Source organism: Artibeus jamaicensis, unplaced genomic scaffold, assembly GCF_021234435.1.
Source record: "Artibeus jamaicensis isolate MK-2021 breed Jamaican fruit bat unplaced genomic scaffold, CSHL_Jam_final contig_585, whole genome shotgun sequence".
Classification (NCBI taxonomy): Eukaryota; Metazoa; Chordata; class Mammalia; order Chiroptera; family Phyllostomidae; genus Artibeus; species Artibeus jamaicensis.
In genome coordinates, this window is record NW_026521894.1 from 1,362,017 (window position 1) to 1,384,704 (window position 22,688).

At 39.8% G+C, this 22,688-nt stretch overlaps 1 protein-coding gene across 1 annotated transcript in view; it reads left to right on the top strand.

Annotated features, from left to right (window-relative positions):
* NXPE1 (neurexophilin and PC-esterase domain family member 1) overlaps positions 1–16,025 on the top strand; it is a 32,348-nt gene extending 16,323 nt beyond the window's left edge. Inside the window, 6 exon segments of the mRNA XM_053670401.1 lie at positions 6,235–6,310; positions 7,407–7,546; positions 7,888–7,957; positions 7,959–8,167; positions 15,779–15,877; positions 15,880–16,025. Of these exon segments, the coding sequence (XP_053526376.1) occupies positions 6,235–6,310; positions 7,407–7,546; positions 7,888–7,957; positions 7,959–8,167; positions 15,779–15,877; positions 15,880–16,025 (740 nt within the window).
* The last annotated feature ends 6,663 nt before the right edge of the window (positions 16,026–22,688 follow it).

A 22,688-nucleotide genomic window follows, 5' to 3' on the forward strand; every position in this document is an offset into this window, starting at 1 on the left:
TTGCTTTTTTCAGGTGTTGGGGAGGAAAAACTTTAATCAAACCCCTTTGGGTTCCTAACTGGGGCTGAAAATTAAACTGACAAAGACGGATTAACAGAAGAGAAGCACAATAATTTTACTGAATTTTTATATGTACATGGAAGACTTCACAAGAGAATGAAGAGCCATAAAATTAATCAGACAAGGAAGCTTGTATACATTTTAGATAAAGAAATCATAAATTTGTGAAGAATTAACAAGAAAAGGGGGTTTGGTTTAGGCCTAGTGCAACTAGGAAAATAAGAATTTGCTAAACGAGTTTTGTTTGCAGATTCCTCTGGTGCAGTCTCTGGACCGATAAGAGTCTATCTCCAAAAAGAAGTTTTTTCTTCATTTACTGTTTCTTAATTGCCTTCAGCTCAAAATAATTTTTATGTCAAGGAGTCTTCTTTTGGGGTGACATATTCTGGTTTTCTTGACAGGCACTCTGCTAAGCACTGGGCACAACTACATTCCTATCACTAGTGATGAAAGGGACAACTAGTAGTTTCTGCACATTGACTCGATTATGTCTGAAGATGGCTGGATATAAGCATAAGGAAGCCAAATGAGTCAAGAGAGTGGCCAGGTTTCTGATTAGTAGTGCCATTCACAAAGACAGGGAAAGGAAGAAGCAGAAAAATATGAACCACTCCACTTGGACAAGTTGACTGAGATATCTTTGAACAGTAGTGTACTGATAAACCTGCTCTCCTGGGTTAAAAGAAAAACCTGTTTGCACTACTTCCTGATTTTCCTAATGTTAATCTACCCATCAGGGCCACTTTGAAGCTACCAAAATGATGTCACAGGACCAGGAGTTGGGAAGAGATGAGCAATATAGGCTCCCATAAACTCGTATGACCTGGCACACCTCTGCTGTTAAGGGTGAAGATTTCTATGTGGAGACACTCTGAAAACATTTGCATATGCAGGGCTCAAGTTTAGGAGTAGAATCTAGGTGAGACATTAATTTTTCAATCAATGAGATTATAGGCATACCTCAGAGATCTTGCAGTTACAGACCACCTGGAAACACTGCAATAAAATGAGTCACTTGGAATTTTTTAGTTTCCCCATGTATATAAAAGTTATGTTCATACTATATTGTAGTCTATTAAGTGTGCAATAGTATAATGTCTTTAAAAAACCATGTACAGACCTTAATTTAAAGATACTTTATTGCTTAAAAATGCTAGCCATCTGAGCCTTCAGCAAGTCATATTCTTTTTGCTAGTGGAGGGTCTTGCTTCAATGTTGATGGTGTTTCCTTAACAGGGTGTTGATTGCTGAAGGCTGGGCTGGCTGTGGCAATTTCTTAAAATGAGACAACAATGAAGTTTGCCAGATTGACTGACTTCCTTTCACAATTACTCTGTAGAATGCATGTGAACTGTTTAATAGCATTTAACCACAGCAGAAATCTTTCAAATATTGGAGTTAATTCTCTCAAATTCTGCTGCCAAGTAAGATTGTGTAATGTTCTAAACCCTTTGTTGTCATTTCAACAATCTCCACAGCATCTACACAGGGAGCAGATTCTATCTCAAGAAATCCCTTTCTTTGCCCATCCATAAGAAGCAATCCCTCATCTATTAAAGTTTTATCATGTGATTACAGCAATTTAGTCACATCTTCAGACTCCACTTCTAATTCTAATTCTCTTGCTATTTCTACCACATCTACAGTTACTTCCCCCACTGAAATGGTAAACCCCTCAAAATCATCTATGAGGTTTGGAATCAACTTCTTCCAAACTCCTACTAACGTTGATATTTTGACCTCCTCCCTGACACAAATGTTCTTAATGGTATCTAGAATGGTGAATCCTTCCCAGAAGGTTTCAATTTACTTTGCTCAGATCCATCAGAGGAATTATGATAACTATAACTTTATGAAATATATTTCTTCAATAATAAGATTTGGAAGTCAAAATTAACCCTTGGTCTATAGTTGCAGAATGGATGTTGTATTAGCAGGCATGAAGACAACATTAATCTTATTGTTCATCTCCACTGAGATCAAGTGGTAAATTTCTGAATGCATTTCATAATTTCTAGAAGTATATGCTTCTCATAGTATTTTAGTGCTTCAGTGCACGAGAAATGTTTACTAACAAACCCCAAATATATTTAGTTCCTTTGTAATTGGAAGCCCAAAGTGGGTTTAGTAATTTTAAATGTGTCAGTATTTTATGTTATTTAGAAATGATCTAGATATTCAATGAAGTTCCATTATTTAACTTAAAAAAACTCTAAGGGTTAGGTTACCAAAGAGATTTGGGGAAGTATTTAAGCAGACATATCTTACTGTTTAAAAATCCATTTATAAATTTTATCTTACACTTATTTTAATTCACTTGCTCTTATCAATTATGTTTAGGTTACTCATGAAAATATCATGAGGCATTACACCAAATTAGCCATCATTCTAAGTTATTTTTCTTGCTGGCAAAATTTGTTACAAAACATGAACTTATTTATATAGTAAACTCAATTAGAATACAGTTTAATTGAGTAAACTCAATTAAAATGTGTCTGCATTTATATGCTGATAACTAAAAAAAGCCTATTTTAATTAAACCAACAAATTTAAAATAGGTTTTACTTAACAAAGATTATACCAGGTCACATGAACTTGGAAAGCATTTGGGTTACTTTCTATATTTTTGAGAGGTTTTTGAATACTCAATTTATGTTAGTGCTTATTTTTCTTTAGGCCAATGAAATAGAACTCTTTTACAAATTAATTTTAGCAATACTATCCAGATTCAGAAAAATATCACAAACACATGACATACATTTGTAGACATATAAATATAGAAACAGAAGCAAATTGTTGATTTGAATCTCTGCTTCATCCCCTCCACTATTGGTTCCCTGTAGATTTTTCTTTATTTTACTTAAACTTCATTACTTCCTGGGTTTTTTTTACACCATTGCTGTATGCGATGAGTTCTTTGAGCATCCTGATAACCAGTGTTTTGAACTCTGCATCTGATAGGCTGGTTATCTCTGTTTCATTTAGTTCTTTCTGGGGTTTTGTTCTGTTCTTTCATCTGGGCCAGATTTCTTTGTCTCTTCAATATGGCAGCCTACCTGTGTTTGTTTCCATGTATTAGGTAGAGTGGATTTGATTCTCTGTCTTAGCAGTGTGGCTTATTGTAGAAAAGGCACCTATAATTTGGGCAGAGCCTTAGGTAATCAATCACCAGGCAGGGCAACCCACTTCACCACCTTGTGGATCTGTGTAGAGAAAGGGCTCAGAGAGGGGACAATGCCACTACCTGGCTCCTGGATGCACTCACCCTGTTTCCAGTCACTTCACTTATTCCCCATATGCGACTGGAGCCCTTCCAGTTCTTGCCCTGGTGCTGAATCCAGAAGGAGTGAGTCTGTGTAACTTCTATGTCTGTGTGGGCCTTTTTAAGCATAGTCTCCTGAAAATCCTTGTTTCTCCCCCAACCCCCACTGATTTTTACAGTCAGAAGTTAAGGAGATTTATCTTCCTGGCACTGGAACCCTGGGCTGTGTGCTCTGGCCTGGGGCTAGGATTCCTCCCAATTTTTATCCACTACATGTGAATGTGGGACCGTCCTGTTCCACTGCTTCTCTGTGCCACACCATGTCTCATGCCTCTCCACCTGTCTATGAGTCTCTGCTCCTCCTACCCACTTGGATGAATATGAGTTCTTTAATCCTTGGTTGTTGGACTTCCATACAGCTCAATTTTCTGATGTTTCTGAGTTATTCGTTTGAGATCTAGTTTTATTCTTTTTAATTTATTTCATTTTTATTGATTTATTTTCAGAAAGAAGAAGGGAGAGAGAAAGAGAGGAAGAGAAACAAACAACGTGTAGTTGCCTCTCACATTTCCCCTACTGGGGAACTGGCTCAAGACCTAGGCCTGTGCCCTGATGGGAACTGAACCAGTGACCCTTTTATTTGCAAGCTGGCACTCAATCCACTGAGCCACACAAGCTATGGCTGAGATCTAGTTTTAACTTTTTCTGTAGTTGTGCAAGGAGGTAAAGCCTGTTAACCTATGCCTCCATTTGATCAGAAGTTAATAGAAACGTAATGCTATCACCAACATACTGTTAAAAGTAGTCAAGCATATTATTAAGTAAAATAAAAATGAAGACTAATCATCAAGAATTTGTTATATGTTTGGAATAGTCCTCAGGAACACTTAGTTTCACACTTAGCAAAATGAAAACTCTCATCCATAAATATTACTCAAGATACGGTTTATTATAATAAAGTCAAAGGTTATTTCTCACCAAAGTATGTCAACACATTATTAGGATAGGGAACATCTAATAGGCATGAATCTTAAATTTCCAGGGTATTCCACCATCTATGGTGCAGTGCCATCAAGTCTCACAGAAGCTCAATAATGTCATGTTAAAAGCCAAACATACTCACAGGATTCTCTCTTTTTTTTACCAAGCCAAATCAGCAGGACTTAGCTATTTCAGAGTTTTCCAATTCTGCCACCAGGACCATTTTGCCCACAAGTTACAAATATAGTAAAACTCTGCTGTACTATTCTGTGTACATAGGCAACCAAGCTTTAAGTCCTATGGGTGGCTAAGCATAAAGCAGAGACTGTGGGTGGTCTTCCATTATCCATTCCCTCCTCCCTCTTTGGTAATAGAACACCATAATTTTGTCTGGGTCCATGGTCACCAAGATAAAGACCACAACCTTCCTTTTATCAAGGTGTGGCTATGACTAGATTTTTGCCAGAAAGTGATATGGGAAACTTCTAGGTCATGTCTTTCAAAGTAAAACAACTTGCCTTCCCCTTCCATTTCTCTTCTACTGACTGTCTACACTGTAGACACAATGGTGAATGATGAAAGAGCCATGTTTGACCATGAGATTAAAATCATATGTTAAGAACATCACCTTGATTTCAGTGATGGTACTATGGGTATACCCATATGTTTAAATTGATCAAACTGTATACATTAAGTATATGCAGTTTTAAGCATATGAATTATACCTCAATAAATCTGTAATAAAATAATAAATTAAGATGATCAGCCCCCCTCCAGGAGAAAAAGAAAAGAATGGTAGAACAATAAGATAGAAGAAACTGGAGTCTCTGAAAGCACACAACATCATATTAAACTGCTCACTCTGTCATTGTTAAATGAAAGACAAATAAATTTATATTTAAGTCACTGTTACTTGCTTTCTGTCAATACAGAATGTGAGTCAACACAGAAGTACTGATGTAACAAAACCTAAAATAGGAGGCATTGGTTCAGTGGTAGGGTGTGGCACAGTGAGTGACAAGGAAACGTTACAGGTAACAAGCCTGATGACCTTTACTCTGCCATAGCAAAACTTTTGCTGCATTGCTACCTGAAGTAACATTGAAGGCAGAACCTGTAATTCTAATGAAACTTATTGAGAAATCTCAGAATACTGGTTTGAGCTGGTTGCTTTATGTCACTTTTAACAAAATCCTATATAATTTTAATTCAAGCTAGGTATATACTGTTTGAATTTTTTAAGTTGTACACATATTATACTTTAAACCAGCTTTTAACTTTAAAATAGTCCTATGAAAAAAAAACGTAGAAAAATAAGATTATTCCTTTATTAATAGAACAAAGGTAAGTGATTTCATACAATGACCCAACTGGCAGACCACTAATTTTCACATTTGAGACAAAAGCCTACATCACCACAGAATCAGCAAGGATGACAAAGAAATGAGAGGACATGAAGACTTAGACAATGACTAGATCTGGGGGAAAATGAATAAGGAAGAATCCAGATGATTCAAAATCTCTCAAAAGAATGAGAAGTAGCTAAAACAAAACTGGTGATCAAAAAATATATATATAGTACTTGGAAAAAAAGAAGTCAGGAGTTAGAGGAAGAGGGAAAGAGATCAAGAAAGGGAGGAAGAAAGAAAGGCTGGAGCCCTGGCCATGTGGTTCAGTTGGTTGGAGCATCCTCCCGTACACCAAAGGACTGTGGGTTTGATTCCAGTCAGGGATTCAATCCCTGGTCATGGTGCTTATGGAAAGCAGCTGATTGATGTTTCCCCCACATTGATGTTTCTCTCCTTCCTCTCTCTCTAAAAATCAATAAATATATCCTCACATGAGGAATAAAAAGTAAAAAAAAATTTTTAAAGAAAGAAGGCTGCATATTTAACTTATATTAACAAGATCACCACAATATTTGTTACTAGAGAGTAAAAATATAAAAAAGAAATGCCAAGTTGGAATGGAGATTCCTGTCCTTGGTGGTTATACTATAGAACAGGGGTCCCAACATTTTTGGCACCAGGGTTTTTCCAACAGGTCGGGCGTTTAGGTGGGAGACTGTTAGGAGGCAGAACTCACGCAGCTTCAGTTGCTCCCGGTTGGTGGGGTAGTGTTGGGAACCACCCTGCCTGGTTTCAGAAGCTGTAACCCACCATGGCTAAGGCTGAGTGAGAGACCTTGGGACCTTAAGCCACTAAGGAGACAAAGCTTATCCCCCTGGCAGGAGCACCGCCTCTGTCCCCTTTTACTTCACCCTGCCTGGCCCCTACTGTGTGACCACTTAGACAATGACAGGTAAGATTCCTTGAGGGAGGGATGACCTATGACAGGCATGGTCACAAAGGCACCCTCAGGGAAGGACTTGGGGGGCCATAGAGAAAGGGGGTGTCGGACCCTCACCCCTAGGCTTCGACATAGCCTGAGTCCTTATTCTGTCTGCAAGAAGTCTCCTAATCTCTTGGCTGGCTTACTTCCCCCACTTGACTTAAGCCTGAAACAATGCCTTAAGCCTGAAACAATGCTGGAGGTGGGTGCGGCCCTGTGCTGGAAAGGGCAGGTTCCCCAGGGTAATCAGGCCTAAGAAAGAATGCATAAAATCCTGTGAAACCTGCTTTCCTAATACCTTCAATTTAAATGATAAGGGTCCAAGCATGAAAAAAATTTGTTTCCCTTTTTATGGGAAGTTTTACGGCCCTTTAGCTATTTGACCCTGACTCAAAATAGGCCCTCAGAGTTCTTTGAATGTTATCCATTTGATCATTACTGCCCGACAAGGATTGATGAGCTTTCCATATACACCGGTTTCCTTTGCAAATTAAAACCAATAAAAGCTTGTTAAGTCAGGGGTCGAGGTGCTCTCCTCTTGAAAGAGTGGCTGTGCTGTCCCTTTTCCTCCACAGGATTCAGTAGTCCGTGTGAATATGTCTCATCTCAGCCCTAACACCACAGACACTACAGGCAATGGAGTCCGAGTCAGGGTAGGGATCTGAGGCAGGAGGCAGAGCTCAGGCAGACTTCCCTTGCAGCCTGGTTCCTAACAGGCCACAGACTAGTACCGGGCCAAGGCCCAGGGGTTGGGGACCTCTTCTATAGAAAGTAGGTAAATTACAACACTTTGCAACCAGATTCAGTTATATATAATTAAGATAAATGGCTGTTTGAAAGGGAAACTCATTTACTTGTTGAGGGACCATACACTGTATCAGTGGATCTGTTACTTAAAGTAGTAAAAAGTAGGTAATTATTTTGTATTCTTTTAAAAATTCAGGCCAATTTTAAAGTATTTTAACTAGGTTTCGATTCTCTCATTTTGCCCATTTTTTAATTTCATTTAGCTTTCTAGATTTGAGCCTTTTAATTTAAAATATATTTTGTTCTCTCTTAAGAAATGTTGTTCAGCTTTATAAATTCCATTGAAAAATGTTACATTTTGATTGACATTTCACACATATGAATAGGAGGCCTAAACTGTTCCAGTAAGAAATAATCCATGTGGGTGGACATTTTTAATGATAGGATATTAATTTTTAAAATATTAATTATTGCCTCTAGGTAAAAGATTTGATTTTTTTGACCAGTACAAAAATCTTTTGATCTTCATGGAACAGGAATTTTTAAGAAACATTTACTTCTGGGTATAGAAAAACACACAGATTCTCTGGGGGGAAAAGTAAAAAGAATATAGTTATCCTTTTATTGCTCTTCAACTCTACTCTGTGACAGATGACAATTATACTCCTTAGGTAGTAGATCAGATATCAGGTGACAAAAACACAGCCATCATCATTACCCTTGGTCAGTACTCCTACCCCTTCTCCATTGACATTTTTATTCACAGGGCCCTCCAAGTCCAAAAAAGCTTTTTTTTTTTTTTTTGCATTTTTATTTATTTTTTATGTATTTTTTAAAATTTTTGTTTAGTTATTTTTAAAGTACAGCTTTTTGACTATTTCTCCCATTCCAGCACCCACCCTGTGCTCTCCCCTCCCTCCCATTTCCACCCCCCCTTAGTTCTTGTCCTTGTGCTCTTCATACTTATTCCTCAAAATCCCTCCCCTTTTTCCCCCTTAAATTCCCTTCCCTCTCCCCTCTGGTCACTGTCCCCTTGTTCTCTATTGCAGTGTCTTTGTTTTTATTCTGCTTGCTTGTTTGTTTTGTTGTTTAGCTTCCTGTTAAAGGTGAGATCATATGGTATTTGTCTTTCAACACCTGGCCTATTTCACTCAGCATAATGCTTTCCAGTTCCATCCATGTTGTTGCAAAGGGTGGTAGCTCCTTCTTTCTCTCTGCTGCATAGAATTCCATTGTGTATATGTACCACAATTTTTGATCCATTCATTTACTGATGAGCACCTAGGTTGCTTCCAACTCTTGGCTATTGTAAATTGTGCTGCTATGAACATTGTGGTGCATAGGTTCTTAGAAACTGATGTTTTAAGATTCTTAGGATATAAACCTAGCAGTGGAATTGCTGGGTCAAAAGGCAGGTCGATTTTTATTTTTCTGAGAAAATTCCATACTCTTTTCCATAATGGTTGTACCAGTCTGCAATCCCACCAACAGTGAACTAAGGACCCCTTTTCCCCTCAACCTCTCCAACATTCGTTGTTTGTTGCTTTGTTTATGATAGCCATCCTGACCCGTGTAAAGTGGTATCTCATTGTGGTTTTAATTTGCATCTCTCTGATAGCTAGCGATATTGAGCATCTCTTCATGTGTCTCTGGATGTTCTGTATGTCCTCCTTGGAGAAGTTTCTGTTCAAGTCCTTTTCCCATTTTTTAGTTGGGTTAGATGTCTTCTTAGAGTGGAGTCCTGTAAGTTCTTCGTATATTTTGGAGATTAAACCTTTGTCTGAGGTATCATTGGCAAACATGTTTTCCCATACAGTTGGTTGTCTTTTAAATTTAATACTGTTTTCTTTAGCCATGCAGGAGCTTTTAATTTTGATGAGGTCCCATTTGTTTATTCTTTCCTTTATATTCCTTGCTCTAGGGGACATATCCGTAAAAATGTTGCTGCGTGGAATATCTGAGATTTTCTTGCCAATGTTCTCCTCTAGGACTTTAATGGTGTCACGGCTTATATTTAAGTCTTTTATCCACCTTGAATTTATTTTGGTGTATGGCGTAAGTTTGTGCTCAACTTTCATTTTTTTGCATGTAGCTGTCCAGTTCTCCCAACACCATTTGTTGAAGAGGATATCTTTACTCCATTTTATGTTACTGCCCCCTTTGTCGAATATTAATTGACTGTAGAGAGTTGTGTTGATTTCTGGGCTCTCTGTTCTGTTCCATTGGTCTATGTGCCTGTTTTTATGCCAGTACCAGGCTGTTGTGATTACAGTGGCCTTGTAATACAGTTTGATATCAGGTATTGTCATCCCTCCTACTTTGTTCTTCTTTCTCAAAAGTGCAGCTGCTATTCGGGGTTGTTTACGGTTGCATATAAATTTTGAAGTGTTTGTTCTATGTCTGTGAAATATGCCATTGGTAATTTAATAGGTATTGCATTGAATCTGTAAATTCCTTTGGGTAGTATGGACATTTTGATGATGTTAATTCTTCCAATCCATGAACAAGGTATATGTTTCCATTTGTTTGTGTCTTCCCTGATTTCTTTCTTCAGTGCTGTGTAGTTTTCTGCATACAGGTCTTTTACCTTCTTGGTTGGGATTATTCTCAGATATTTTATTTTTCTTTTTACTATATCGAATGGGATTTTTTTCCTGCTTTCTGCTTCTACTGATTCATTGTTAGTATACAAAAATGCCTTTGATATCTGGATATTGACATTGTATCCTGCTGTTTTGCCAAATTTATTAATTAGTTTGAGCAGTTTTTGTGTAGAGTCTATAGGATTTTCCATGTACACTATCATGTCATCTGTTGGGGCCCAAGAGGCCTGTGAGGGGTCGAGGATAGGGTCTAGCACTGCGGGTGTGGTGACTGGGCCTGGTTTCCGGCCTCGGGGCTATCTTGGGTTGTAACAGTTCTCTGACCCCTTGAGAAACTAGCCGCTTCTCCCATCAACTCATATCTTTGGCCTGTGCATCATGTACCAAGAAAGTATGTTAGCTTGGGAACGTCAGGACTCTAAGGGAAGAGATAAACTTTGTAGGTCAAGGAAGTGAGCTACGTGCCAGAAGGCTTCTCCTTTGTTCTCCTTTGTATCCAAGATTCTATATAAGCCAGAAGACTGCGCAATAAACTTGCCTTATGCCAGCAGAGCATTTGGTCCTCTCCTTTATTTCAGTCCCTCGCTCAGCCTCACGACCACCCTTGCCGCAGCGGGCTGCGGCAGTCATCTGCAAACAGTGACAGTTTTCTTTCCTCCTTTCCTATTTGGATGCCTTTTATGTCCTTTTCTTGCCTGATCACTGTGGCTAAAACTTCCAATACTATATTGAATAGAAGAGGTGAAAGTGGACATCCTTGTCTTGTTCCTGATCTTAGTGGAAAAGGTTTTAGTTTTGGCTATTGAGTATGTTGATGGCTGTAGGTGTCTCATATATAGCCTTTATTATATTGAGGAATGCTCCCTCTATTCCCACTTTGCTGAGTGTTTTCATCATAAATGGGTGTGTACCTTATCAAAAGCTTTTTCTGCATCTATTGATATGATCATGTGGTTTTTGTCTTTGCATTTGTTTATGTGATGAATTACATTTATTGATTTGCGAATGTTGAACCATCCTTGCATCCCTGGGATGAAACCCAATTGGTTATGGTGTATGATCTTTTTGATATGTTGTTGGATGCGATTTGCCAATATTTTGTTGAGGATTTTAGCATCTATGTTCATCAGCGATATTGGCCTGAAGTTTTCTTTCTTTGTTGTCTCTCTATCTGGACACAACAGATACATCCTATTTGGAATTAGGATGATGCTGGCTGCATAAAAGGAGTTTGGAAGTTTTCCATCCTTTTGGATTTTTTTGAATAGTCTGTGAAGAATTCAAATGCTTTGTAGAATTCTCCTGTGAAACCATCTGGTCCAGGGCTTTTGTGTGATGGGAGTTTTTTGATTACTGCTTCAATTTCTTTTGCTGTTATTGGTGTGTTCAGATTTTCTGCTTCTTTTTCATTAAGTTTTGGAAGATTGTATTTTTCTAGAAATGTGTCCATTTCCCCTAGGTTTTCAAATTTCTTGGCATACAGTTCTTCATAGTAATTTCTTACAATCCCTTCTATTTCTGTGGTATCAGTTGTAATCTCTCCTCTTTCATTTCTTATTGTGTTTATTTGAGTCCTCTCTCTTCTTTTCTTGATGAGCCTACTTAAAGGCTTGTCTATTTTGTTTATCTTTTCAAAGAACCAACTCCTGGATTCATTGATCCTTAGGATTGTGCTTTTAGTCTCTATGTCATTTAATTCTGCTCTAATCTTGGTTATTTCCTTCCTTCTGCTTGCTCTGGGCTGTCTTTGTTGTTGTTCCTCGAGTTCTTCCAGGCGTAGGGTTAGGTTGTTTGTTTGAAATGTTTCTATCTTCTTTAGGTAGGCCTGTATTGCTATAAACTTCTCTCTCAGGACTACCTTTGCTGTGTCCCATAAGTTTTGGGTTGTTGTGAGTTCATTTTCATTTGTTTCCAGAAACATTTTGATATCTTCCCTAATTTCATTCTTGACCCATTCATTGTTTATTAGCATACCATTCAGTCTCCATGATTTGGGGTGCTTTGGGTTTTTTCCTTTGGGTTTGGTTTCCAGTTTCAGTCCCTTGTGGTCAGAGAAAATGCTTGGTATGATTTCAATTTTCTTGAATTTGTTGAGGCTCATTTTGTGTCCTATCATGTGGTCTATCTTTGAGAATGTTCCATGTGCATTTGAAAAGAATGCGTATTTAGCTTCTTTGGGATGAAGGGCTCTGTATATATCAGTTAGGTCCATTTCATGAAGGGTGTTGTTTAATGCCGCAATGTCTTTGTTGATATTCTGTTTGGAAGATCTGTCCATTTTTGATAGTGGGGTGTTAAAATCCCCTACTATAATTGTGTTGCTGTCAATATCTTTCTTGAAGTCCTCTAAGATTTTCTTGATATATTTGGGTGCCTCTATGTTTGGTGCATATATATTTATGATGTTAATGTCTTGTTGGTGATTTCTTCCCTTGAGTATTATGAAGTGACCTTCTGGGTCTCTCTTTATGGCCCTCTTTTTGAAGTCTATTTTGTCTGATATGAGAATTGCTACCCCAGCTTTTTTTCTTGTCCATTTGCTTGGAAAATTTGTTTCCAGCCTTTCACTTTTAGTCTGTGATGGTCTTATGTCCTGAAGTGGGTCTCTTGTAGGCAGCATATGTCAGGGTCATGCTTTCTTATCCATGCAGCTATTGTGTGTCTTTTGATTGGAGTATTTAATCCATTTACGTTTAAGGTTATTATTGATAAGTACTTATTCATTGCCATTTTTGTACCTGTGTTCCTCTCTGTCTCCCTCTTTTCCTTCCTTTCCTTAAAGCAGTCCCTTTAGTATTTCTTGTAGAGCTGGCTTGGTGGCAACATATTCTTTAAGACTTATTTTGTCTTGGAAGCTCTTCATTTGGCCTTCTGTCTTGATGGAGAGCCTTGCTGGGTAAAGTAGCCTTGGTTGTAGGCCTCTGTTTCTCATTACCTGGAATATTTCTTGCCCTTCTCTTCTTGCTTGGAGTGTTTCCATTGAGAAGTCAGTAGCTAACCTTATTGGGGCTCCCTTGTATGTCAATTTTTTTCTCTCTTGCTGCCTTTAAGATTCTCTCTTTGTCTTGGAATTTTGTCATTTTGATGATGATGTGTCTTGAAGTGGGCCTCTTTGGGTTCCTCTTGATTGGGACTCTGTGTGATTCCTGGATTTCTGTGACTTTTTCTCTCATCAATTTAGGGAAATTTTCTCTCATAACTCTTTGGAATACATTTTCTATTCCTTGTTCTTCTTCTCCTTCTGGTATTCCTATTATTCGGATATTATTAAGTTTCATATTGTCTTGATTTCTCTTAATTCCTCCTCATTCTTTCTGAGCCTCTTTTCTATTTCCTGTTCCTTCTGTGAGATGCTTTCTACTTTGTCCTTTAACTCACTAATCTGATCTTCTGTCTCATCTACCCTATTTTTAATGCTTTCTACTGTGTTTTTCAATTCAGAAATTGTATTCTTCATTTCCTCTTGGCCCTTGCTGATAGTTTCCATTTCCTTTTTCATGCTGATATAGTTCTCGGTGAGATCATTATAGCTCCCCTGTAGTTTCTGGTAGCTCATTGTAAGCTCTTTGAACTTCCTGATAACCAGTGCTTTGAATTCAGTATCTGATAGTTGACTTGCCTTTATTTCATCTAACATTCTTTCTGAGGGTTCCTCCTTTCCTTTCATTTGGGGATTGTTTCTTTGTCTTCCCATTCTTTGTGAGACTCTTCTTGTTAGCCTCAGCTTCTTAGATTAATCTGTTTTGACACCCTGGGTTTATGGTGTGAATATCTGTGGTGGAGTGCCTGTGAATTTCAGTGGTACAGTCTCTTTTGGTTATCTTGTCGTTCTCTGCTTCCACCTACTCAAATGTGCAGCAACTTTTGGCATCTTTTCTACAGCAAAGTTCAATTTGTCTCTCTGACTCTACTATTAGGAGCCCTCTTCTATGGGTCCAGCTCTGGTCTTTTCGTATTTTCAAGTTGATTGTGACTCTTGTGGGTAAAAGAAAGAAAAGACAAGGAAAGAAATAAAAGGAAGAAAAAAAAGGGTAGGGGAATGGAAAAAAGAGCACAAGTTTAGAAAGAAAAGAAGAAGGAATAAAACAGAAAATCCGAGAAAAGAGGACAAAAGTATGGAAAGATGAAACAGTAATAAAATTTAAAAGAACTAACAAATTACTTTAAAAAAGCAAAAAAAAAAAAAAAAAGAAAGAAAAGGAATGGAAAAAGAAAGAAAAGTAAAAAAAAAAAAAAAGAGAGAAGAATAAAAATAAAATAGCCCTGGCTGGTGTAGCTCAGTGGATTGAGCGCGGGCCTGCGAACCAGACAATCGAGGTTCGATTCCCAGTCAGGGCACATGCCTGGGTTGCAGACCAGTTCCCTGCAGGCCAGTTCCCAGCAGGGGACACACAAAAAGCAACCATACATTGATGTTTCTCTCCCTCTCTCCTTCCCTTCCCCTCTAAAGATAAATAAATAAAATATTAAAAATAAATAAATAAATAAAATAAAATAAAATAAAGAGAAAAAAGCCCAAAACAACCACAAAAAAGGAAACGTGACTTGTTGGTTTCAAAGTAGCCGAACTGGTTTTTCTGGCTGCAGTTGGCTGAGGGTCGATTGTTGTGATTTTTTCTGCCAGCCCTCTCTCAGGAGCCAGACACTTGGCGCCTCTCCCCCAGCTGCCTACAACGGGGAGCTAGGACTTTCTTACAGTGCTCCCCACCCAGAGGTTACCACCAGGGGCTGGTTTGTGGTGCTTGCGGGCGCCTGCACTGGCCTAGTTGCCTGGTTCCCTTGGGATTGAGCACAGACCTGCCCACGTTCTGTGGGGAAGCTCTAGGCCCTCTGCCCAATCTCGGGTTCGCTGCCAAGCTGGGTGTGAAGCAGACCAGGCTGTTGTGTCTATTGGATTCAGAGCCCCACGCTGTACCTATCAGTTCTCCTGGGCTGGCAACCACAGAGTCTTCGGTTGGGGCCCTTTGTCCTCAGCACCCTCTCCGCAAACTCTATCAAAACGAGTCTCTCCTGTCACCCCGCCTTGCTTGGCCAGAAAGGGAGGGGGTTGAGGGTCTCAGCTCTTTCCCCAGGACCCCTCAGCGCCCAGGGCCTCCAGATAGTCTGAGGGAGATGGACTGGAAGCTGGGAGCGGATCTGAGGACTGGGCACCAACCTAGAAACTCTGTGCACGCATCATGGCCTGCTGCGTGGTGTGTACTGATCCCCTGAACTGTGCGCGAGCTGAAATCCCTTCTGCTCCTGTGTTTGTCTGGGTTCCCTGGCCAACCTCGGCTGAAAAATCATAAGGGTGGAGCAGCTCGGGGAACCCGTCTGGGTGCTGAAGGTTGACCCAGGCGCCATCAGGCACTTGCCCAGATACACTGCATATCGGGCACTTAGTCCCTGAACTGTGCACAGGCTATAATCCCCTCTGCTCCTCTCTGGTTGGGCCACTTGGCTGGCACTGGCAGAAAGATCCCAGGGAGGGAGCCATCCAGGTGCTGAACATTGGCCCAGGCGCCGTTGGGCACTCGCCGCCAGGAGCTAGTCCCCCAACCATGCACCGCTGGAGATTCCTGCTGTTCCTCTTTGCTCCATTCCCAAGACTGCTGTACCAATGCTGTCTCCCTACCATCTGGTTCCTCCATGGCCCTCGAGGTTTCTGGTCCCTTATTTTCATATATGCTTGGCAACTGCTGGCTTGCTGGCTTCTCCTCTGATCAGACAGGTTTCTCTCCCTTTTGTACTAGGAACTGGTATGTGCTCTGTTCTACTCCATCGCCATCTTGAAAGCCTCCCAAATCCCAAAAAGCTATTAAATGACTTTTTCTAAGAAGCCTGGCCACAAAAGTCACCCTTAAGACAGAAAACATCAGGGAGATGCACACAGATACAGAGAGGTTTGGGGACTTCTTATGATAAAGGACATTGTCAAAGATTTCAGTGTGGATGTCATCGATGGCTAGGACATGACCATTGCATGTGGCACCAACAGTGTCCACCCACTTTATTATGTAATTAAAAATCAGATTAACTTGTTCTTTAACTGTATTTGCTAAAGTCTAAATATGTGAAATCCCTAGGTACTAATCTCCACATTGTCAGAGAGGTTTTATTTATTCTAGAGACTAAGAAAATCAAATTTAAAAGAATATGTCTACAAAGGAAGGATAGTTAAGAACAGACGATCAATATAAAATGCAAAACCAAGAGAACTGACACGAAGAATGATTACACCATGCCTGGAGCTTGTCTATGAGCAATAATAAATGTTTTTTATTCTTTAAGCAAGGTTGGGTCATGATTTCTGTTACCTGTGCTGAAAGCCTCCTACCTGATATTGTAGTAGGGTAAAGGAGAATAAACATTTAATCATGTGATGGCCTAAAACAGGGTCCATCTAACTTTTTCTGTAAAGGTCCAGGTGGTAAATGTTTTAGGCTTTGCAGGCCATTTGTCTATGTCACAACTGCTCACTCTGCTGTTCTAATGTGAAAATAGTCATAGACGTCATATAAATGAATATGGTTATATTCCAATGTTTTATTTATTTGTGGAGATTGATATTTTAATTTGATATATTCTTACATGTCAAGAACTATTTGAAAGGTTTTCTTAGGCTCCGCCGAGGAAGAAATGCCAATCAGCCATAAGTTAGGCAGTATAGAGCTTTATTGGGGTTGCAGGCTGGCCTGGGCGAGGTTCCCCGGTCCGCAGGGTGGGGTCAGAGAAGTCACGCCCAAGCAGGGAATGTGGCAGGGTTTTATTTTGGTTGGCTCTCTTTGTGGGAGCTAGGGATTGGTCCCCTTTGAACAAAGTGGCAATATATCATTGGTGGTTCTCCTCGGGCTCAGGTTGCTATGCATATAAAGCCCACCCTTTCGGCTCTCTGTTTTGACATCAGCCATCTTTTCCGGGTTGTAGTTCAGCTGTCGTTTTACCCTACCCTGCCCATCCGAACACTATTATTCTCTTTTCTCCCTCCCTTCCCATCCCTCTAAAAATAAACCAATAAAATCTTTTTAGAAAAATATTTTGCATGGCAAATAAAACCATCAACAAAACAAAGAGAACCTATTGAATGGAAGAAGATATTCACCAATGATGCATCTGATAAGAGGTTAATACACAAACTTTATAAAGAATTCAGAGAACTAAGGGGGGTGAGAATGGGAGGGAGGTAGGGAGCAAGGGGCGGGGGAAGCTGGGATGGGAGAAATAGACAAAAAAACTGTACTTGAAAAATAACTAAATAAAATTAAAAAAAAGAATTCATAGAACACAAAATCAAAAAAAAAACAAACAATCTAATTAAGAAGGTGGCAGAGAATCTGAATAGACACTTCTCCAAAGAGGACATACAGATGGCCAATAGACATATGAGAAGATGCACAACATTACTAATCATCATAGGAATGCGGAGTTAAACCACAACAAGGGCAACCAATCATGTGCACCAGGCATTGTGGTGCACAGCCTAGCCAAGGCCATGCCTCTGATCCACCAGATCCATCCACCCAGCAGATATTTGCCTCTCAGACTGATAGGGAGCTCAAAGTAACCCAGATTCTCAGAGAAAACTTTCCTTGAGCTACAGCTATCAAAGTCACCAATATTTCAGGAGACTATGAGGCAATGTAAGAAACCCAAATCAAATCAGGAGAAATTAAAGAAAAGCAGACTGTCCAGCAGCACCAGATTGTAAACCAGGTACTAAAAGAAGAAATCAAAGGAATGCACAGATCGCAGATACTTACTTTTGTACCCAAACCCTGACCACATGCAGATACTGCTGTTTAAAACTTTTGGTGAACTTGACCATTCTTTCCTAGGCATTTGCGAAATTAAAAATGAAAAGATCATTCATTGTTGGCGGGATTGCAGACTGGTACAACCATTATGGAAAACAGTATGGAATTTTCTCAGAAAAATAAAAATTGACCTGCCTTTTGACCAAGCAATTCTACTGCTAGGATTATATCCTAAGAATCCTAAAACATCAATTTCAAAGAACCTATGCACCACAATGTTCATAGCAGCACAATTTACAATAGCCAAGAGTTGGAAGCAACCTAGGTGCCCATCAGTAAATGAATGGATCAAAAAATTGTGGTACAGGGATTTCTGCCAAGGAAGGCATAGGTGGAGACGCCGTGCTTTCTCACACAACCAAGTTTAGAGACAACTAAATATTAGCAACAGAAAACACAGCCAGAACACAGAATATTGAACTTTTTGGAAGTCTGAGAACAACAAATTCTTCAGCCTGACCAGTAAGAGGGGTGAAAGCAGCAGCTGGCAGAGCAGGGTTGCACAGGAAAACTGGGTCAGACTGACACAGGCACGCGGAATCCAGGTGCAAGGTTGGATCTAGTGAGCGACACAGCCAGCGACCGAGGGAGCAGGGCTGCAGGTTGACTGTGGTCGCGCATTCATGATCAGATAGACAAGCGAGGGCGTAGGCGATTGGACTAGACCCAGCATGTCTAGCAGCGGAGGGCGCCACCATTTTCTCTCTCTGACCCCGCCTCCACATACAGTGTCATAACCCAGCGACTCTGAGTGGCCTGGCCCCGGCGAACCGCCTAAGGCTCTGCTCCTCACCCAGCAGCGTGAAACAGCAGAAGGGGCCGCCATTTCCCCACTCTGACCATGCCCCCACATACAGCGTCACAACCCAGCGACCTGGGAGTCCAAGGCTGCGCTCCTTACACTTAAAGGGCGCAAACAGACCAAAAATGGCTCAAGAAGATCTCAAAGCCCCAGAGCCTATAAATCTAAGGGATGAAGAAATAGCAAAACTCTCAGATGCACAGTTTAAAACACTGGTGATCAGGATCCTCACAGAACTGGTTGATTATAGCCACAAATTACACAAACATATGAAGGCGAAACTAATTGAAATGAATGGAATTGCACAGGAAACCAATAGCGATGAAAAGGAAACTGGGACTCAAATTAATGGAGTGGACCAGAAGAAAGCAAATAATGGCCAAACAGAAAAGAGTCAAGAAGCAAGAATTCAAAAAAATGAGGAGACTCTTAGGAACCTCCAGGACATCTTTAAACGCTCCAGCATCTGAATTATAGGGGTACCAGAAGGGGGAAAGGCACAGCCACCAGTGGAAAACTTATTTGAACAAATAATAAAGGAGAATTTCCCCAATCTGGCAAAGGAAATAGACTTCCAGGAAATCCAGGAAGCTCAGAGAGTCCCAAAGAAGTTGGACCCGAGAAGGAACACACCAAGGCACATCATCATTACATTAGCCAAGATTAAAATGAAGGAGAGAATCCTAGAAGCAGCAAGAGATAAGGGGACAGTCACCTACAAAGGAGTTCCCATCAGACTGTCAGCTGGTTTCTCAAAAGAGACCTTACAGGCAAGAAGGGGCTGAAAAGAGGTATTCCAAGTCATGAAAACCAAAGACCTACAACCAAGATTGCTCTATCCAGCAAAGCTTTCATTTAGAATGGAAGGACAGATAAAGTGCTTCTCAGATAAGATCAAATTCAAGGAGTTCATCATCACCAAGCCCTTATTATATGAAATGTTAAAGGGACTTATCTAAGAAAAAGAAGTTAAAAAAACATGAACAGTGAAAGGACGGCAAACTCACAGTTATTAACAACCACACCTAAAACAAAAGCAAACTAAGAGGACAGCTAGATCAGGAGTGGAAACATAGAAAGGAAGATCTCAAAGAGGGTTAGCAACAGGGGAGTGGGAGAAGGAGAAGGGGGGAGAAGGTACAGAAAATAAGTAGCATAGACAGTAGATAGAAAATAGATGGGTGGCAAGAATAGTATGGGAAATATAGAATCTAAAGAACTTGAGACACATGGTCATAAACTAAAGGGGGGTAATGGTGGGGATGGGGGGGTAGGGCGGAGGGGAATGAAGGGGGGAATAGAACAACTGTAATGGCATAATCAATTAAATAAATAAATAAAAATGAAAAAATAAAAAAAATTGTGGTACATTTACACAATGGAATTCTATGCAGCAGAGAGAAAGAAGGAGCTACTACTTTTTGCAACAACATGGATGGAACTGGAAAGCATTATGCTGAGTGAAATAGGCCAGGTGTTGAAAGACAAATACCATATGATCTCACCTTTAACAGGAAGCTAAACAACAAAACAAACAAGCAAGCAGAATAAAAATGAAAGACACTGAAATAGAGAATTGGGGACAGTGACCAGAGGGGAGGGGGGAGGGAATTTAAGGGGAAAAAGGGGAGGGATTTGGAGGAACAAGTATGAAGGACACAAGAACAAGAAATAAAGAGGGTGGAAGTGGGAGGGAGGTGGGGAGCACGGGGCTGGATGGGCTGGGATGGGAGAAATAAATAGAAAACTGTACTTGAAAAATAATTAAATAAAATTTAAAAAATAAAAATAAATAAAAATAAAAAGATCTATTTTGTTCATAGACATTTCCATATTATAATCATAGAATATGTTGTCTATTTAGATGTTAACTGAAATCAAGAGACAACTAAAAATAAAAATAAAAACCACAATGTGATATCACCTCACACCTGTCAAAATGGCTATCATCAATTAATCAACAAACAAGTGTTGGTGGGTAGTGGAGAAAAAGGAACACTTGTGCACTATTGGTGGGAATGCAGATTGGTGCAGCCACTATGAAAAACAATATGGAGAATTCTCAAAAAATGGACCTGCCTTATGACCCAGCAATTCCACTTCTGGGTATGTAACTGAAGAGATCCAGAACACTAATTCAAAAAAATATATGCACCCCTATGTTCATTGCAGAATTATTTATAATAGCTACAATATGGAAGCAATCCAAGTTCCCAATAATAGATTAGTGGATGTTCCAAAAGTTGTGGTGCATATATACAATGGAATATAATTAGCCATTAAAAAGGATGAAATATTTTAAAAAAGAATGAAATATTACCATTTGTGACATCATGGATTGTTTCAGAGCAGCAATTTCCAACTGTTGTGCCATGATGCACTGGTGTGCTGCAAAATTATTTAAAATATGTGATATCTCACTATTTAGTCCGAGGCACTGACCTCTTTTCCCTTAGACTGTCAAATTTAAAAAATGGCCCTGATTGGAGTGGTTCAGTTGACTGAGTGTTGTCCCGCATAGCAAAGGATTAATGGTTTTATTCCTGGGCAGGGCACATACCTGAGTTGTGGGTTTCATCCCTGGTCTGGGTATATACTAGAGATAACCAATCAATATTTCTTTCCCTCTCTTTCTCCCTCCCCTCCTTTCTCTCTAAAAATAGATAAAATCTTTAAAAATTTTTTAAATGACAGCTGCCAACACAATAGCTGTCTAGTGTGAATGAATCAAGATTATACCTATTTTTAAAATTATTTTATTGTTCAAGTACAGTTGTCTGCATTTACCCTCCACCACTACCCTTCCATAGCCAAGCCACCCCCACCACCCTACCCTGCTTCCACTCCCCCTCGGTTTTGCCCATATGTCCTTTATAGTTGTTCCTGAAACACTTCCTCCTTTGTCCCCCATTTTCCCCTCCCACCTTCCCTCTGGTTACTGTCAGATTGTTTTTTTTTCTCTGAAAAAAATTTAAATGTATTTAATTATTGTTCAAGTACAGTTTTCTATCTTATACTCCCATCCCAGCCCCCCCACCCAGTGCTCCCCACCTCCCTCCCATTTCCCCCTCCCCACCTTAGTCTTTGTCCATGTGTCCTTTATACTTGCTCCTGTGAATCCTTCCCCTTTTCCCATGAAATTCTCTCCCCTCTGGTCCCTGTCAGACTGTTCTGTATTTCAGTGTCTGTGGTCATATTTTGCTTGCTTGTTTGTTTTGTTGTTTAGGTTCCTGTTAAGGGTGAGATCATATGGTATTTGTCTTTCACCGCCTGGCTTATTTCACTCAGCATAATGCTTTCCAGTTCCATCCATGTTGTTGCAATGGGTAGTAGCTCCTTCTTTCTGCTGCATAGAATTCCATTGTGTAAATGTACCATAGTTTTTTGATCCATCCATTTACTGATGGGCATCTAGGTTGCTTCCAACTTTTGGCTATTGTAAATTGTACTGCTGTGAACATTGGGATGCATAGGTTCTTTTGGATGGTATTTCAGGTTTCTTGAGGTATAATTGCAGCACTGGGACTGCTGGCTCAAAAGGCAGTTCCATTTTTGGTTTTCCGAGGAAATGCCATACTCTTTTCCACAATGGCTGCAACAGTCTGTATTCCCATCAACAGTGCACTAGGGTTTCCTTTTCTTCACAACCTCTTCAACACTAGTTTTTTGTTGCTTTGTTTATGATGGCCATTCTGACTGGTGTGAAGTCGTATAATTATGGTTTTAATTTGCATCTCACTGATGGCTAATGATGCTGAGAATCCTTTCATATGTCTCTGGGTCCTCTGTATGTCCTTCTTGGAGAAGTATCTGTTCAAATCCCTTGCCCATTTTTTAACTGGGTTGTATGTCTTCCTGGAGTTGAGTCATGTGAGTTCTTTATATATTTTAAAGATCAAACCCTTGTCCGAGGTATCATTTGCAACTGTGTTTTCCCATACATTTTGTTCCTTTCCATTTTAATGCTGTTTTCTTTAGCTGTGCAGAAGCTTTTTATTTTGATGAAGTTCTATTTGTTTATTCTTTCCTTTATGTCCCCTGCTTTAGAGGGCATATCGGTGAAAATATTGCTGTGTGGAATGTCTGAGATTTTCTTCCCTATGCTCTCC